The sequence below is a fragment of the Pyrgilauda ruficollis genome, unplaced genomic scaffold, assembly GCF_017590135.1.
Source record: "Pyrgilauda ruficollis isolate IOZ18807 unplaced genomic scaffold, ASM1759013v1 scaffold8, whole genome shotgun sequence".
Taxonomy (NCBI): Eukaryota; Metazoa; Chordata; class Aves; order Passeriformes; family Passeridae; genus Pyrgilauda; species Pyrgilauda ruficollis.
In genome coordinates, this window is record NW_024529932.1 from 9,717,504 (window position 1) to 9,736,198 (window position 18,695).

Here is an 18,695-nt window from a genome sequence, read left to right on the forward strand (position 1 = left end):
TCCACAGTAAAAAGGCGCATACCGATCCTTGGGTACCTTAGTCATGAAAACCACACAGGAAGCTCTGCAGAGCAAAGGCATAAGAGAATGCTGGAAGTATAATGCATGCAGCTATTTTCTCTGAATGCAGACTGAGGGGCCTGAGGAATACAATATCTATTCACCACTTTCTTGCTGAGACTGCCACATGTCTGCCTGGAAGTGTGCTAGGTTTCACACAGTACCCTAGTACAGCTTCACAACCTGCCTGTGAGCTCCCAGGTGAGGCACTTCACCCTCTCTGGCTCAGGTATGTGGCTTAACATGGGAACACCGCTGTGCTGCAGTGAACATAAGTGTAGTAGTACATGCCAAATATTCTACTGTGGCTTTGCTGCTGATCCTTAATTATCCACATTAAAAATAGTTATTTCCTCTGATAAATATTTTTCAAATTGTTTTCACTCTTAAGAACAAAGTGACAAATTCCCTTTGAAAAATAAATTCCCAACACCACTTTTATGTTAGAAGTTCTCAGGAAAAAATTGAAAGAACTGAACATAATTGTTCCCTTTCACTTTTCCCTATCGCCTTTGTAGTCGGTTTCACAATTTTCCAAGCACATTGGGAAATTTCAGGCACCTCGGGAAGGCGTGTGCAGTGAATCCAGGTGTTGGTTATGTGGATACGATTAACAAGGAAGATAAATCCACGGAGATGAGGCTCTGCCGGCAGTTGTTGGATGGTATTTGGACAACAGCCTGACATCACCAGCCGAGAGAGCTGCTCGCAGGCGGCGCACCTGGAGCTCGGCCCTGTTTCCACAGGTGCTCACAGACCGCCACTCGGCTGTCCCCTCTGTAGCACCTGGTGAAGCACACACATCTCTCCCCTTACAGGTACCGCAGCCCTTCGCCGCCCAGCCTGCCGGAAAATGCTGGGAGAGGAGGAGAGGGAGAGGAGCCCACCTCGCCGCGCCCATCCCCGCCCCGCGGGCCCGCCCCGGCCCGCCCCTCTCCCGGCAGCACGGACCGCGCCCGGCGAGCTCCGGCGGCCCGTCTGCGGCCATGCGGCTCCTCGGCGGCGCGTCCTGCGCTCTGTGGGCGCTGCTGCTGCTCGCCCGCGGCACCCGTGAGTAGCGCCCGCGGGGGACGGGCCGGGCCGGGCCGGGCGGGGCGGGCGGAGGTGCTGGCCCTGCTCCCCTCGCAGCCGCTCTGCCTGGCGGCTGCCGCCACAACTCCGCTGGGCCCACCCAGGCCTCGTCCCGCCGCTGGCGGCCGGAGCGGGGCCGGGGCTGCGCCCTGGCTGCCCCCCAGCGCCCCGGGGCGCGGCAGCGGGACGGGACGGGACGGCGGTCACTGGCGCTCTGCTCCCGAGCGGGAGCCGAGGTGGCCTGGCCGGCGTGTCCGGGAGCTGTGACAGAAACGGGGAGGAGGAGGGGGAAACACTGGGGATGTTTGTTAAGCAGAAACAACAACGACAGAAGAACCCCCCGAGGCGCGTTTGGGTTGCGGTGCGCACGCCCGCAGGGATGCGCGGGCGCGGCTTGGCTGCGGCTCCGCCCCGGGAGCCGGAGTGTCCCGGGAGCCCCCGGCAGGGCCGGGCTGGGAAGGGCCGCTCCCTGCTCCCTCTGAGGCTGTGTGTGCTTGGGGCGAGGGGCTTCGGGCTCATGTGGCGGTGCGGATGGCACGGCCGCTGCGCTTTGTCGCGCTGCTGGCAGGCGCTCGCAGCAGTGCCCCTTGGAGTGGCCGGTTCTAGCAAATGCGCAGCCTTGTGCTCAGAACACCACAGTCAGGGGATCAGCGTTGACAGGCACTCAAATAAACCCAGAAACATACAGGTCTGAGCTGTCGGAGTTGCCTTTTCGGAAGACTGAAGTGTCCCATACGGTGCCACACAGTTTTCCAAAGTAAAGAAGCCAAAAAGTGCTGGGTACTAGAATTAACCTGCTGTAAATACTGCCGGGGAATCTCAGTCCAGCAGTGTTAATGTGCTGTTGTTTAATCTGGTGAAGTTGTATTATAAAGTGATTTTTAAAAAATGGAATGAGGAATGTAAGCAGCTTTATAGTTACCCTTCCAAAAAGAAGGGTAAGTTCTTTTTAAAAGGAGTTAACAGGTAACTGTTTGTTGCTTTGCTAAGATCTTATGGCCTCCATTTAACAACAATAGCCTGTCATTTCCCGTGGTACAAGGTTGCATTGATCTGTCTTCTGTCATGCTGCTTCCTGAGTGCATGTGGTGTTTTAACTCGAAATAAAGTCACTGCTGTCTCCTGGGGCAGGGGTGCTCTCATGTAACTCCTCAAACTCAGTTGTAGTCCTTCCTCTGTATGTGAGCTTCCTCCGGAGCTCAGTTATGATATGTTGAAAGAAGTTGTGCCCTTTTAAGGCTCAGTTTAATGTATCTGTTGAAACAGCTTTTTTTTTTTTTTCCCCTACCTTTAGCCACTTAGAAACTTCCAGAAAGTACTGCTGAGACTTGTGTTGATTTCAGCAGACATTTGTGATTATCTAATCAACACTACAGCAGGAAGTGTGAACCCCATAAAATACTCCAATATGCAAAAAGTGAAAGTGGCAGATGTGTCTCACTCCAGTTAATATTTTTGTGCAGACTGGTTATTTCAATGTAATGCTGCTGTTTTACTCTGCTGGACAGTTTTATTTCTATGTGTTAGTCAAGTCAGTGGAAGAAGTGTTATTTAACCAAAATAATATGGTTTACTAAAAATCCTTCCCACTATTATGTAAAATCCATCTGGCTCCCTGGTACCTGAGTAAGGGGAATCCCCTTTCCCTGTCAGGAAGTGGCCCCCACCCCCTTCCCGTTGTGTTGAGAAAAGATAGCTAGTGACAGCTTCCAAGAGCTTACTTGTATACAAAACTACTCACAGTAAAAAAATCAGCAGCAGCGGCAGCATCCTCCATGCCTGAAAACAGGCATGATATTTTGATTTTAGTGTATCATCTTCTCTTAGAAGAGGTTACATTCGTATTGCTCTAAGATCTCTGCTTTAACTGTTCCAGCACCCCAGCTCTTCCTCATCTGGATACCTGAGAGATTACTGAGCAAGTGGGTGATCTTTCTGATGGACTGCACATTGTCAGTGCTTCTGTACTTTTGGGGTTTCAAACCAACAACAGCAGAATGATTTGGGCATGAAACTCCCCACTGTGCCTGCTATGCATTAAGCTTGAAAAGAGAAAATGCCCAGAGAGTTTTATGTATGACTTTTGCCATGTCTCCAAAATGAATACATAAAGCTGTGCTTAGTAAAAATGAGAGTTTAATATACCAGCATTTTCTGCAGCATAAAGTTTAGCTACACTAGACATAAAGTGTGTGAGTCCTTAGAAATAAACTTATCTTTTATGTGACTATTGGAGTGAAAAAATTGACCTTTGTCATATGCAGGTAGTTGACTGACTATTGGCATTCATTTGTGTAGGTTCCTTCTACTAGGGTTCAGCTATGGAGATAGTAATTTGGTATGTGTCTAAGCTGGAGACTACAGATTCCAAAGAATCTGTTGATTTTTGCAGAACCTGGCAAAATCCGATCCGTTTAACATCCTGTCCTTTTCATTCTTAGCAGGTATCAGAGCTATTCCTGTCACTCACCCTGTATGTATTTGTTTCACACACAAGGACAAATCTTCAGTCTCCCACTTCCAGCTATGAAACTGGAATAAGTGGACTGATTTTGCCCTTTTGAAAGTTTGCATATCCAAATTATCTCCAGTTTGTGACTTTTGACTCACTAGAGCAGCCAAACAACAAGAGGCCCTGAAAGCACTCAAAATGCCAGATTCTGACAGGGGCTTTCACAGGAAACACACTTGCCTTCAGATACACCCCAGCCAGCCACAGGTCTGTGTTTTTTTAGCTGTATCTGTGCCTGATCTTAAACAGAGCAGAACAGGGTTGTTGGACAAAAATTATGTTGATCCCACATCTCTGTCCTTTTCCGGTATGTGGTGCTCTGATCCAGCTTTAAGTTGGGTATATCCTTGTGTTGGTTCCTTTTCATCGTGAAAAGTGAAAACAAGAGATCCTTTCTTTCTGTCCCCTCTCTTCTGGGTCACAGGTAGAGTAAACCTCAGCACAGAGTTTCTCTGCTTAACATTCCTAGGCCTGATGTTGCAGCTGATGCTGTGACCCAAGAGCTCTGCTCATGCACAGGATGCTGCAGCTGGTTGCTGGCTCTCTCCCCCCTTCCTTCCTGTGCTAGCCATGTGTGTCTACACCTGGGTCAGTGTGGATTTCTAACCCTTGCACTTCTGCTTCCTGGAGAAGGCCAGAACCCCTCCCTGTTTTGCTTTGAGACACTTGAACTGTGAAGCCTGTGGTCTGGGATGAGAGGTTCTACTTGTCAGAGCTAACACTGCGTAAAAGCTGTGGTGCTTTTTGCCTTGCTTAACCCAGGAGTCCTTTCTTCCTCCATTTGAAATCTCCTTCTTGCCACTGCAGTGATATATGCAGTTTCAAATTCAAAGGCACAGTCTCAGGCTAGAGAACACTTAGGGAATAGTATCATTTTAAGATGTTCTTTTTTCTCCCTTGTCCCATTCACTGCCATGTGTTCCAATAATGGAATTCCAATAGTGGAATATGTTTATGCAAAACCCCGTTTAAGGAGTATTTGTATTCTGAAGCCAATGCATGTTATTCAGGCTAAGAAACTTACCAGTGTTTGGGTTTGTTTAAGAAGCAAAAGAAAAAATAAGCATCTTTTAAGCTGGATAAGGTCCTTGACATATTTCAAGGTGTGCAGTCCAAGCTGATCTGAACTAAACTAATAACTAAACTAAACTAATACAGTCCTGCCTTTACTTCCACCTCTATTTCCTGCCCCTCTCTTTCACCCAGTAATATACTGAACCCTTTCTTCTGGTTAAAAAATTTCTCTGCAGAAAAAAACATTGTGTGCTGTTGAAGAAGGATGTAATGTCAGTTTTGTGGTGGCTTAGCTTTCCCAATCAGATCATTGTTTAATGTGGAGGAACTTGCTGTGATACAGAACAGTTTTTGCAGGATTGGATCCTCCCTGGGGAAGCTTAGTTTAGCAGTGTCCCATCCTTTGTTTGTTTTCTTTAATCTCCCTAATTAAACATTGTAACATACTTTGCAGTGCTGCCCTTGGTCTTGATATTGTAGGGATGAGATACAATGAGTTATTTTCCATTTGTATTTGGAAACTTCACCATTTTGAGACCTTGACTAAGGTTTTGTAACCATGAAGAAAATGCCCTATTTCTGTGATAATCAGTTCAGGTTATTTGCTTGTCTTTTACACAGTATTAGGTGATCAAAACTAAACTGCTTGTCAAAGGCAGAGTCCACAACTTATACACACTCTTGTATGCGTGTGAATGTCAGTTTATGCATTCTCTGGTTTATGTTTAAATTTTATCACTTCTTTGGAGGTGTAGTCATTCTCAGTGCCATTTCCCCACCTGCCAAATGCTCGGTGGATGCATTAACATGCCCTTAGTCCCAAACTGGATAATGTAACTCCATAGTGGAGCTAATTGTGTTATCATGTTGTCCATTTAGGGCCAGAGAAACATCTATCTGCCTGAAAAGGCCTGCCACACTTCACAGGAAGAGATATAAGTGAGAAGTTCTTTCTCTTCTGCTGTGGGTGACGTAGGTCAGATGTTATTATTGAAGGAAAGTGCCTGATTTTTTGCCTCTTTTGGTCTCATTTCATCTCAAGGAAAATGAAAACTTGGGATGGGGATGATGGAAAAGATAGGATGGGAGGAGTTTCAGTTCATTTGGTGGTTGGGTAGTATAAATGATGTCACTTTTAATGCACTTGAAGCAGGCTGTTGTGCTAACATGCTTTTATGTCATCATCATGACTGACTCCTGTCCATGGTAAATTAGTCATTTATATGCTCAAAGCAAGTGGCAGATGCTGCACCTTTTTTTCTTCTTCCACCTAGAACGTTCTTACTATTCTTGTGTTTTCTAATGTAGGTAATGAATACACAAACAGCTCTGATGATGTGAACAGCACTACTCCGATTCCAGGCAGTAGGTTGCCAGGTAATACTTTTGACATTTCTGTTGCTGTTCCTCAGTAGATTAAGAAAAGCAATATGTATTATTGTGTGCCTTAAACTGTCTTTAATCGTTTGCCCTTTATTTTATTTTATTGAATTGTGAGCAGCTGTAGGGCAGAAGGGAGATACCCTGATTGCCACACCTATTCTGGGACAACTAAAGATGTTTAAGGGGAATGGTAAAACTTAATTAAATTCTCTTATCCTTGGGTACCCCAGAGCAACAGAGAGAGGAGAAGTAAAATGGGAAAACGTTGTGTATAGAACTAGAAACACCTGGCAATGTCAGTTTACAGTTAAAAGGAGAACCAAGAAGTCTGCTAGGTTAGAATTCAGTGATCTTCAGATAAAGGCAAGGCATTTTTTCATTTTAGTCATTTTTGCCCTGTACTGCTTCAGTCATCTCATTTGCTGTTGGCCAGCAATACTCTGCTCATTAACTCACTCTGTCTTGTGTTATTTGCAATACTGACTCACACCCAAATTCCAGGCAGTAGATGTGGCTTCTTTTCACCTGTATGAACATGCAGTCCACATCCAGAGCTGTCCCAGGGTTGCCAAAGTAAGCACTTAGAACCTGGGGAAAACTGAAAGATGTGTTCTGGTTACAGTGTTGGGCCTGTGTGGAAAAGATTTCACCCCAGGCATATCCAGGGCTTACGCTAGGATAAAAGGCAAAATATGCAAGAAAGAATGTGTTTGTAATTGTACAATCACAGACCCTTTCTCAAAGGCAATTAAATCTGCAACTTAATGTCCCAGTTAAGGGACAGTATAAGGGTTGATTGTGCAGTACACAGTGTGGCTACTTGGCTGTGATTATACCAAAAGCAAAGTAATGGCCTCTGTAATTTACACCCCCCATACCATTTTTTGGTATGAAGCTATAAATTTGGTGCATTTGTTCTTAACCTGACCTTGCTCGTAATGTATGCGATTGCAAAGAGTTTTAGACTAGACTTCTCCAGTGGTAAGAACAGCAGATCCATTCAGAGGAAATAGGTGCAGGTCTGCTTCTTGATTGCAGTAGCTCTGTTGCTCTCCTCTTAATCTCTGAGGTTATATGCTTTGTTCTTCAGCCATGCTGAAAAGCAGCAGAGCTGCTGCAAGGCACATAAGCCTGCCAGAGTGGGAAGGTGCTGTAAAGGATGACTTACTTCAGAGAAATGAATGACCACAGAATGGGCATTCACAACAGTGCAGAATGAAGGGAGGAAGGTATGGGCAGTGACACTCCCAGGAACAGCCCAGTAGATCTTTGCCAGGAGGAAGGGACACTTAATCCATGAGAAATACAAAAGAGGGATGCAGCAATGTGGAAAGAAGTGAGTGGGAGGGTGCCTGAGAAGCCTAGAAGTAGGAAGGAGGACCATAAGGAGGAAGGAGGGACAAGAAAAAGAGAACTGGAAAAGGAGAAGTGAAACAAAGGAGAGAAAGACAAAAACACTAAGACTGGATTGTGTTTTATGTCTGGAAACAGGTACATTCTTGGGACTTTTTCTGTGTGGAGAACTGAAATAGGCAGTTAGATGTTTCTCAGAGTATCTGCCTGCCCCTACTTGACTGCAGTATATTCCCAGTGTCTTCCCAGTTTGCAGCAGAGATGCAACAAAATGAAAAAAAAGATGTGGGGACAGAAATGGAACTGAAATAGAGGAATAAAAATGCAAAGCTGCTTTCCCTCATAGTGCATAAGTAAGTTAAGAAAATTAGTGACAGTATGGCTATTTTACAGCAAATGGAAGAAAACATGACACAGAAGTGGAAGGTAGCAAACAGAGGATGTGTAAAGAACTAGATGCAAGCTATTTGGGCACTGCTGTGCATACAGTGTTAACTGTGTTCTTGCTGCACTGAGATCTGGAAGCATTTTGCAGAAGAGTAAAAACCATCTGCTTTGGGATGGGCTGCTCTCCGCTGTGTTCCCAATTGTAGTCTCCAGGCACAGTCCCTGAGGACAGTATTGTGTTGTGGGTACCTTAATTATAGTGTGTTAAAATTAAAATGAATAATACTGATTTTCTTGTTGCCTTTTTTTCCCCTGAAGACAATAGCAGTTCACCCAATGCCACTGCATCATCCACACAATCTACAGCAACATCTGCAGGAGGTATGTATCTGTTCATTACTGTGAACCTAGAAGTTAGTTCCAAACCTAACCCTGATCATACCAAATTCTAAAGAACAGGTCATCAAAAGTGGGTATTTGAGACAAGTGTTACCGTTTTAAGGCTGGGAAGCAATATGTAAAACAACACTGAAAAGAAGCTATATTGTTTCTCAAATTTAGGTACCGTACTTCATCAGTAATTATATTTGTGTTGCCATTTAAATACAGGAATCAAAATTTAACTTCAAGGAAGAATTGAAAGAAATTGGGGTTTTTTGATGTTTATTCTTCATCTTTAAGCAAGCTTCTTCCATTTTCATGAAGTAAAGATGAATAGGTTGTTATGCAAACAGTGCATATCTGTGTAATGTTATTTCACAATGAACAGATTTAGGGTATATTGAAATCCTGGGAGCTTGAGTTTCAAGAGTAGGACTCCATTTCCTTTTACTTAAGACTCACAGAATCGCAGGATCATCAAGGTTGGAGAAGAGCTTCAAGATCATCTGTCCAGCTGTCAGCGTAGCACCACCTCAATCACCCCTAAACCATATCCCCATGTGCCACATCCAGGCTTCTCTTGGACGCTTTCAGGGATGGTGACTCCACCAGCTCCCTGGGCAACTTATTCAATGCCTAACCACTCTTTTTTTTTCTAATATCCCCTGGCACAACTTGAAGCCATTTCCTCTTGTCCTTTCATTTGATACATGGTTGAAGAGACTGACGCTCACCTCACTACAACCTCATGGCACCTAATACCATAGAAAATAATCCTTAGAGAGCTCATAGCAAAATAGTGCCATTTAAGCCAGTATCAGTCAAGTGGAACAATTTGTCATGAGTGTGTTTTCGTTGTTCTAGCACTACTGTATTTCCTTCACAACCTGCCAAAACAACTGTAAGTAAGTAAAAAAGGGAAACCTAAAAAACTTGGCACAGATTTCACTGCATTAGTAAGGACTGGATAAGAGTTAATGCCATGCAGTTGTTCAGGCTGTGGTGCACAGATAGAATATTGCATTTGAGAGAAGCTAGAAACTGGGGCTCCTTTGTGTTAAGAGCCATGTGAAAGCAGAGCAGAAATGTTGTGTCTCCTTAAGATGCTTTGTGTATTTGTGGAGTTTTATGCTGATCATAAAGTCTCAGCTATGTCATTTCATTTCTAGTACAACTCATATTTTGTCTCTGTAATTTCCAGATAAGCTCTGAGCTAACACACTCAGAAGTTTCTTGTTATTTTCATTTAAGTATAAAATACTCACTGGAAGAAAGAAAAAGCCCAAAGGTCTTTGCAAAGACCTTCCTTTTGATAGCAAGCAGGTGGTGCAGTGTCTCATTCCATTGCCTGCAGTATAGCAGTTCAAGCATGTCTAACTTGGAAAGTCCAGAGATTTCTTTAATTTCCTTGGTGTGTTACGGCCATCCCCTAAGTGTGTGAAGCCACAGTGTTTCACCCAACCTGTGCTCCTTCTGACTTCTGCTCCAGCCCTTGCAGGTTTCTTGGAGAGCTCTGAGTTTTACTAGTTTTGGATAGTAACACTAAAACAGAGGCCTGAGCCTTTTAGTGCTAGGCACAGGATAAAGCTAACAGATAGCTGTGCCTTGCTTTGCAAGGTTTGGCAATTCCCATTCTTTTGTCTTTTTTTTTTTTTTTTTCTTCTCATTAGAAATGTCATAGATTTTAATAGAATGTTCATGAATTTTGATTATCTGTCTCAGCCTCTTCAGATTAAAGACTAGTGGGTATATGTACTTACTTAATTTTGCTTAAAGTCTCTGCTGTTATTTTTTCAGGGGAGGAGGGGGAGGAAGGAAGCTCTTCATGAAGGAGCCTAAAGTCTGTTTCATTCAATCATTTTCCATGCAAGAGAAAGTATTTATTTTAGGAAGGGCATTCCATAATAATCTTGCACGTTAGCACAGTGCTTACACAATTTGAGTTTTGTGCTCATTCTTGTTGAGTTAGCAGCACATGCTACTACTCCTTTAGTGCTCTGAGGATTCTTATCTATATGCTATGTATATATATATATTTAATTTTTGATTATAGCACAACTATTTAATACTTGGACACAGGTAGCAAGGTATGTAAAGTACTTGTTTCTTAAAAACAAAGCATCATAAACCTGAACTGTATTACTGGCATGCATCCTTTTTAAATAATAAAAAATAACTCAGGCAGTCAGGGTTTGTTTAGTGCAGTGTTCGATGAAGCCCAGCTGGTCTTTTGGGGGAAAAGTAAGTAGGAAAATGAAAGATAAAAGGACAGATGTTGCTAGCAAATATTCTTTCATCTTCACTCTGTTTGTAAAATAGTACAGGTAAGATATTTCAAAGATGGAGAAGAACAGATTCATGCCTGATTCATGTCAGCTTCCCAAATCCTCCAGCTGCCTCAGATAGCCTCCCAATGATGTTTTGAAATGACTGATGCTAAATACATCATGAAAGACAGGTCTAGAGGTTAGAGATATTATACTGTTAAAGTTACATCACCAAGGGCTGTAATCTTGATTAAGTAAAAAAAAAAAAAAAAAGGATTGCTACTAGAAAAGAGAGGGGGGAAAAGTAATATGCAAATGTTTGGATTTTTTTCATCATGACTCATGTGTTCCGTAGGGTAATTTAATACCCATGGAATGAGTAACAACTTCGTGTAACGTCATTTTATAATGTTACGCTTCTAACAGTTAGCCATTGTATTGCTCAGAAACAGAAGGCTCTTTGACATTTAGAAATCTCAGTTCAAAAACAACCCACAGAGGACTGCTTGACACTTGCATCCACATTGGTCCTTTCTTGGTATCACTTACATTAAGAATGTATTTACCAGGTGTGGTTTCATGTCATGTAACTGTAGATGGTTTCCATGTAGACATTTCCTTGCTTGCTTCCTACAATGAGGAATCATTTGATATTTATGGATCATTGTGCCTTTGGGGAGTTTGACCTGTCAGTATTAAAACGTGCCCTGAATTTTATCTGATGTATTTTATGCATGCTTCATAGAGGAGCTGAATTTTCATAATTGTAACAAGGTAAGCAAATGAATATAGTGTTCCAATTGGTCCACCTCAATGAATGCTCATTTCAGAGGGTTTTCTGGGTTTATTGCACAATACAGTTGCAACATTAAAGAACAGGAAAACAAATAACATTTACAAAGGAGCCTCTCTTGGTATTTCAGTTTTTTTTAATGCTAAATGTCTCAGCTTGCTTCCTACAATGAGGAATCATTTGATATTTATGGATCATTGTGCCTTTGGGGAGTTTGACCTGTCAGTATTAAAACGTGCCCTGAATTTTATCTGATGTATTTTATGCATGCTTCATAGAGGAGCTGAATTTTCATAATTGTAACAAGGTAAGCAAATGAATATAGTGTTCCAATTGGTCCACCTCAATGAATGCTCATTTCAGAGGGTTTTCTGGGTTTATTGCACAATACAGTTGCAACATTAAAGAACAGGAAAACAAATAACATTTACAAAGGAGCCTCTCTTTTGGTATTTCAGGTTTTTTTAATGCTAAATGTCTCAAAAGTGTTGTGTAGGCTAGTTACTTTCTGCATGTTTACATTGTTATATCGATGAGTTTTTAAAGTTTTTGGTGCTTATATCAGCACTGGAAGCTGTGATACCTAAATCTTGGCAAAGACACAGTTTTCTATGTAGTTCTTCATGTTTTACACAACAACAATTTTGTTCTACAGAAGCATTTTAAATGCTGTATAAACAAACGGCAGAAATTGAGTATTGAACTGAGATGAAACTATCCTCCAATTTTTCTAATTTTAGACAATTTCAAGAAAACATGGATATATTTAGATATTTGAAATTCCATGTTGAAAAGCTTTGAGGGGTGTAACATGAGACCATCTTGTGAGAAGCTATAGAAACAATACAGAAGAACAAGAAAGCTGCAAAGGAGCTGTTTCTCTCTAGAATTCTTTCATACATAAAAGCTATTTGCATACTACTGTCTGCTTAGAGAAATATTTTGTTGCATAATAGACTCATGTTTCTTGTTAGTTCCTTCTTAGAAAAATAAGTAATTGTCTTAAAATCATTCTATCTGGCTTCCTTCCATGCAAGTTCTAAGGATTTTGCTATAAATAGTAATTTCTATTATTCTTGAGTTTTGTATAATGGTATTTTTATTCTGAACAGTTCATTTGTGTTTTCTGAGGAGGGAAGGGGAAGTGTAAGGTAAAAGTAAAGACACTACGTCAGTGAAACTTGAGAAAAAGCATTCCAGCCTTTGTTTTAACCTTGGCAAGACTAAATTACTTAAGCAGTACTTTTACTTTAGTTGAAATTTTATCATGTTTTATCCTTACCACATAAATTTAGAATTCTCTGTGGTATATTTTAATGTATATGGAACCCTAGTAATGCTAGTGTTTTGTTCAAAAGCAAATGAAAGATCAAATCATTACTAAAGTTTGAGGGTGGTGTTTTCATGCAGACCCTGTTCTTATAAGAAAAGCTTTGTTGCCTGAAAATGTAGACACTTCAAATCAAAAGTAACTATTGATCCAGAATTTTATTGCATTTTAACATCTTGTCAGTTAGGCATGATTCTATGGGACTGGGTTCTTGCCAAAAAAAAAAAAAAGCTGACTCACCTAAAAGGCATCATATATTGTCCAGGTTTTCTTTATAGCCTTTAAAGAATTCTTGACATTGAGGCCCAGAAATCAGAAGTTAGATCTTCCCAAAGATATGTCTGTATGCAAGCCTGGATACCATGCAATGGCATTTTCATTGTTACTCTGTCATTCTGTTTGGGCATGATAAATGTGGTCTTACTTAATGAGTGTGCCATTGTTTATTTTCATTAATTTTTCTGCGTGGTATCCCAAAAATTTCCAGGTGTGTCCAGCAGTACTACCAATCTGACCAGTACCAGTCAGCCCAACAGCACCACCACATCTGTGATCCTGACAACTGAGCCCACCAAAACCAACCAGACGGCAGCACCCACCACAGCCTCGCCAGTCACATCGCCACAAGCCAACGTTACAGCGGTGACCACTTCTAAGACTTCCTCCGCTTCTGTAACAGGTGAGTTCGCAGCTCAGGAAGCTCATAAAGGCTTGGATGGACGTTCACATGGGTTGTAGAACAGTTTGGTTTACAGCAGTGTCAAAAAAAAAAAGAAGATAGAAGGCATTTGCATGCTAAAAAACAAGACTAAAGTGGGAATTCATTACTAAGCTGGATACAATAATGTTGCTCTGAGCACTCCACTTAACTTAAAACTCACTTAACCTGAGAAGTCTGACGGATTTAGGGAAAGGAAAAAAAGTGCAAGTGGTCTTATCCAGCAGCCACCAGCAAGGAGATCAGCAATGCAAAGGAGAAAGCCTTGGTTTTGAATACAGCTTCTGTGTTTGTTCAGCTCTCTTTTCTGCAGTTTATTTGAACTCATCTCTAATACTTCCTTTTTCACAGCTGACCTGTATCTCAAAATATGTCTACTGGCTTGGTAAAAAGACTGAGTTCTGTTAGCAATGTAATGAATGTTACCCTAACAGTAGAGCATGACTTTGCATGAGTCACCCCTTATGTAAAAGTTGTCAAATACAGTTTAACTGTACCTGGTAATACAAAAACAGTGAGTGCAGAATTCAGTATTTCCTTGCACTTGGCTGTGTTCCCATCACTTCATGCTTGCACTTCTGAACACATCAGGAGTGCTCACATATCAGTGAAGCATCATTGGGTGGGTGAAGGTGTCGCCAAAAGAACTTGATCATGTAACACGGTGTGTAGCAAGTACAAACAGAACTGGGCACAGACTGGTCTTTAGGTGGGTTTGTAGCAGATGTAACCAGTTCTAGCAGTGAAACAGCTATGGCTTATCTGAGGCCATGTTGTCTGTGTCAATGTTTGTGTCGGGCTGCAGAGCTGATCTCACTTGGGACTGTGAGGGTACAATTCCATGAGACAAGGTAAAGCAATCCCAACAGCTCATTGCCACCAGGTGTTCTGCTCCCACTACACTGACAGACTTAGAGGCTGTCAGACCCCCTCTTGCAGGATGGCTCAGTATGCTCATCTGAATGAAAGCAGCTTCCTTTTATGCTTGGGTTCATTTCAGGCCACCTTAGTGAGTTAAATTGGCTCATGGAGGGTATGAAAAACACTAGAACTGGCCTAAGAAGGGCAGGAGCTCCATGTGTAGAAGGCGGGGAGAAAAGAGGGGGGAAAAAAGGGAGGTGGAGAGAAGGAGCAGTTGGTCTTTCAGAGACAGCAAGCAGTTGGATCAGCTGTGCCCATGTCACTAGAATATGGCACTTAAAACCAGAGCCTTATGTTTATGTGCTTGGCTTGTATCTTGTCAGTTGATGTTGGTTAAATTTGTCTGATTGGATATTTAGGTGATAAATCAGTAGTGAGGGCAGGATGTAGAGTAGTCCCTCAAAACATAATTTTGCAAGCTCTGTAAAATGTGCCTTTTGTTTTCTTCTTTTCAGCCACATCAAAATCAGAGGCTGTCATAGTCAGAACCTCCAGATTTGATGTGGGCAGTTTTGTAGGTGGCATTGTGCTGACTCTTGGAGTCCTAGTCATTCTTTACATTGGATGCAAAACTTACCACTCTAGAAGAGGCATTCAGTACAGAACCATGTAAGTTCCCAAGGGCTTGTCCCTTGGCCATTTATTACTTTCTTGAGGGGGAAAAGGAAAACCAAATGGGTAGAATGATACATTTGTTTAATGTACATTATGTTAATATCATTAAGTGATTTAAGTCTGATGTTTTGTCTTTCACCACTTCTGCCATTCCTCATTAGTATTCTCTCTCTCTTCTGTGTGTTTTTTCCTCTGATCTATTATATAAAACAATTCTATTCATTTTAAAAGTATCCTTGTCTTTTAGCTAGTCCATGAATAGTTAACATTTCATTGAAACTTTCTGCAATTTGCAAGATTTCTTTTTTCTCCTAGACTCTGTCTGTTCATTCTTTCATGTTTTCCTCTCCCTTGCCATGAATATATAGCAAATTCTAATCAAAGTTTCTTACCTTTACCAATTTCTTATCTTACCATCTCACTTGCTTTTTATGCTCAGCTCTACTCCAGGCTTCAGGACTCACCTACATTTAGTTTAAGAACTAGGTTGCTTTTCTTTTCCTTTACTTCTTTAGTATCATCCATCTCAGTCAAGAAGCTTGTTTTAACTGAGATGATATCTAATGACATTGCCTCAGTTAAAACAAGCTTCTTGACTGAGATGGATGACACTAAAAGAGTGTTGGGATACTGGTGTTCAGGCTTTTTTTTCTCTCCATCTTGACTCCTCCTTACTGGTCATGGAACAAAGCCAGTCCCTGCTGCACCTTCACCCAAAGTGGTGTTTGTGAATGGGTATTGTAAAATTCACATCAACAGCATCTTCAAAACAAAGGGGACTTGCTGCTGAGCTTGTGCAGTGGCTTTGATTAACTTTACTACTGGTTATAAGTAAGACAGATATGGTAAACGGGCCTGAGCAGCAGCTGATGTAAGAATACATGAATGACACGTGAAAGACAAGGTGTTAATGAGGCCAGTGAGGCTGGAGGAGTGTTGACAAAACAAAACTGTTCCACTAATGTCAGGCTTGGCTCAGAGAGTACTGTAATTCCCAGATCAGTGTGTCCTTACTCCTTCCTAGCAAGGCGTCCTCTGCTCACAAAATAACCTTCTCAGCAGCATCTGGGTGGCTCTTTCTCATGTGGACTGTTGCTTGTAGTGCAGAACATTAATTACTGTGTTTCTGTTACAGTGATGAACACGATGCCATCATTTAAAGCAGACTTCAGAGACGACAGTGTTGGAAACCCACCCTGTCACACCTGTTGTATCTTCTGAAAGAGTTTCTTTCATAAAGATTATCTGTCTTGGGTGTTATCCTGCAAAATGTTGAGCTTTTAAATGTCCTGATTTTTTACGTTGGGTCTTGTGAGAGGAACTCAGCACTTTGTAGAGACAGTATTTTCTTTTTCCAGTACTTGTAACCAGATTTAGAGAAAATCACATATTGAGTCATTTTAAGGTACACACACAGCTCTCTGAAATAGCTAATTACTAGCACAGGCAATTGCATCAGTGCAATTCTAAGTAAGTTCAGGGTTTTTTTCTAAAATTTTGTATTAAATTGTATTTATTTTGAAGTTTGATGTGAACTTTAGTGTAGAAATTTCAGGTTTTGAACAACTCAGTTAATTTTTAATAGGCTTCAAAGGAGTTGTGGTTAGATAACTGTATAGAAAGTGATAATGAGTACTCTAAATGTCAGGCATTAGATTGTGAGTGAGCTGCAGATGCTTTCCTTAATAGGCTGTATAAGGAGAGTAGCTGCAGGAAACATGGACAGAATGGAAGTATCCATCCATAACCCTTTTCTCTACAAGCTGCTTTTTTTTCTATCAGGCTGTAATGAAGCTCATGCAACTGAAGATTTAATGCAAATGGAGAAAAGTAATTTTGCCATTATAAATGTTAAAAAAATTCTAAAATTTGCTTTAATTTGAAGGTAGCAATCACTTAGCTCTTGGTTTTTATTATTACGAAGCTGTCTGCAGTGTTTTAGCAGCATTTGATAATCATTCAAAGTTATATAGAGAAGGGAAAACCTATAAGACAGCATTTTAGCAGACTATAAACTGCATTTTTACAGCTGTTTTCAGAACTTGGTCCTGCTGCACAGATGTACAGAGTTCTGGTCAAAAGCCCAGCCGAAGGCACTGGGACATCTCTAAGCACACCTTTAGCTGAAGGCTCATGTGCTTTTGGGGTCCTGTGCAGGACGGTTGGTGCTGTTCCCATGTCACTTCTGCAGGTCCACTAAGGTAAATCTGCTGTCTTCGGTAGTTGGTGTCCTGACTTACACTCCTGTAAGGAAAACTAGGACAAGGATCAGGAAACACAGGCCTGTGTCTCTTTAAGTCACTGAATGATTGTTCAGTCTTGCTCAGGCTTCACTTGTAGACCCGTCCCCAGTGAAGAGGGTTGGTGTGTGGGGTTTGACTGTCCTGGTTACTGCTGGCACCAGTCCCTCATGCTGGGCACAGGGGAGATGGTGACAGGTGAGGAAAGTCACAGAGGGAACTGCACACAGGTCTGTTGGGGGCTGGGGAACAACTCATCAGGGAAAATGTAACTACTCTGGAACCGATTATTTTCTTAAGCAATAGTTTATTCCGACATGCAATGTTAAAGTGGCTATATGGGGGTTTTTCCTTTTTCACATGGAATAAGTAAAACTGTTTGCAAGGCATAGCAAACCATGACTCATGAGTCATCTTACTAGCTACTCACCTGAAAAGGGGGTAACAGGGCTGTTTCATTTTTTTACTGCATTTGAGGGTCAGGGGAGAGAGAGTGATCTGAAGTAACTTTTGTATTTTTTGTTAATTGTTTTGTTTGGTGGAATATTACTGGATTTGACTTGAAGAGTTATGGAAACAATTCTTTCATAGAACTGTAATTCCTTACTTTGTAGAAATTAAGATAGTTAAGTGCAACTCAGTTACTGGGATTGTCTCACCTCTGTTGTACAGACAAATAAAATTAAATCTTTGGAGTTACTATTAATTTAAGTTGAATTTTTAAGTTATTATCTGGTTTTGTAATTCCCTCAGTCCTTTCCACAGTCGTAACCATTTGATAAGAAGGATCTACTCTATATACTTCTAAATGCTAGAATACCAGACCTAGTTCACTTTTGCTTGTTCAATAATTTTTAATTTATTCTGTAATCTAATTACTACAGTAAAGCAAAAGTATTGCTTAAGACTTCAGAAGTGTCAGTGCAAACATAAAACCAGTCCTCCTTTCAGGTGTTTGGAACCTAGACCAAGGGCAGTGCAATTGATGAATTTTATCTTGTCTTTGCTTTCCAACAGGAAGTGAAACCCCAGCTTTGTTACTGATTTATAAAGGGAGCTGATGCTCTGGTCATTCAGCCCTTCCTTAACTGAGTTTACTAATACTTGTGAAGATTATGCAGTTGTTTCTAGTCCGTCCACTGTGTGTGTGTTTCCTTTCAGTGCTGGTGGCCGAGCAATGCAGTTCCTAATTCCGACTGCCTTAGGAGCCCCTCTGCTGACACATCAAGGAATTGCTTTTGCAGGGTCACGTTTTAAGCCCATCACCAGCATTCAGTTCATTATTGCAGCTCTTCCACACAACCCCTCTGCAAACATTTTACCCTTCATATTCATGGGTTTGTGCTTCATGTTAAAGTGTTTTTATTTAATATTGCAGGCTGGGGGAGTCACTCACTGACTACAGAACATGGCCAGTTTAGGTTAGCTTTCATAAATGTTACTTTTGCTCTTCAAACCCATCAAGATCAAACTTATAGTCACATCTCAGGGCTGCAGCATTCTGCCTTCATCCCACAGGTCTTTCCTTTTCATTCAGCTCCCTTTTTTTTATAAAAAAAAAAAAAAAAAAAAAAAAAACCAAAAACAAAAAAAAAAAACATACTGTTAAAGCAAGATCGTGTTGCTGTGATAATGTTCAGTAACTTGAAC

General features: G+C 41.5%; 1 protein-coding gene across 2 annotated transcripts; it reads left to right on the plus strand.

The window, feature by feature from the left end:
• Positions 1-989: 989 nt before the first annotated feature.
• On the plus strand, positions 990-17,751 carry TMEM123 (transmembrane protein 123). Of its 2 annotated transcripts, XM_041487424.1 has the most exons (6): positions 990-1,110; positions 5,966-6,034; positions 8,099-8,161; positions 13,039-13,230; positions 14,646-14,799; positions 15,941-17,751. In XM_041487424.1, exons 1-6 carry the CDS (start codon positions 1,047-1,049, stop codon positions 15,963-15,965), a joined length of 567 nt encoding a protein of 188 aa, XP_041343358.1. In that variant the 5' UTR covers positions 990-1,046; the 3' UTR covers positions 15,966-17,751. The 2 variants fall into 2 exon arrangements, with proteins under 2 accessions (XP_041343358.1, XP_041343359.1); XM_041487425.1 differs by lacking the exon at positions 5,966-6,034 and having other exon boundaries at positions 1,001-1,110.
• The last annotated feature ends 944 nt before the right edge of the window (positions 17,752-18,695 follow it).

Bases quoted from the DNA above. Each gene is read 5' to 3' on its own strand.
- TMEM123 (XM_041487424.1), top strand. From the start codon at position 1,047: ATGCGGCTCCTCGGCGGCGCGTCCTGCGCTCTGTGGGCGCTGCTGCTG. The intron at 1,111-5,965 runs GTGAGTAGCGCC...TTTCTAATGTAG, and splicing joins GCTGCTCGCCCGCGGCACCC to GTAATGAATACACAAACAGC. The intron at 8,162-13,038 runs GTATGTATCTGT...AAAAATTTCCAG, and splicing joins TACAGCAACATCTGCAGGAG to GTGTGTCCAGCAGTACTACC.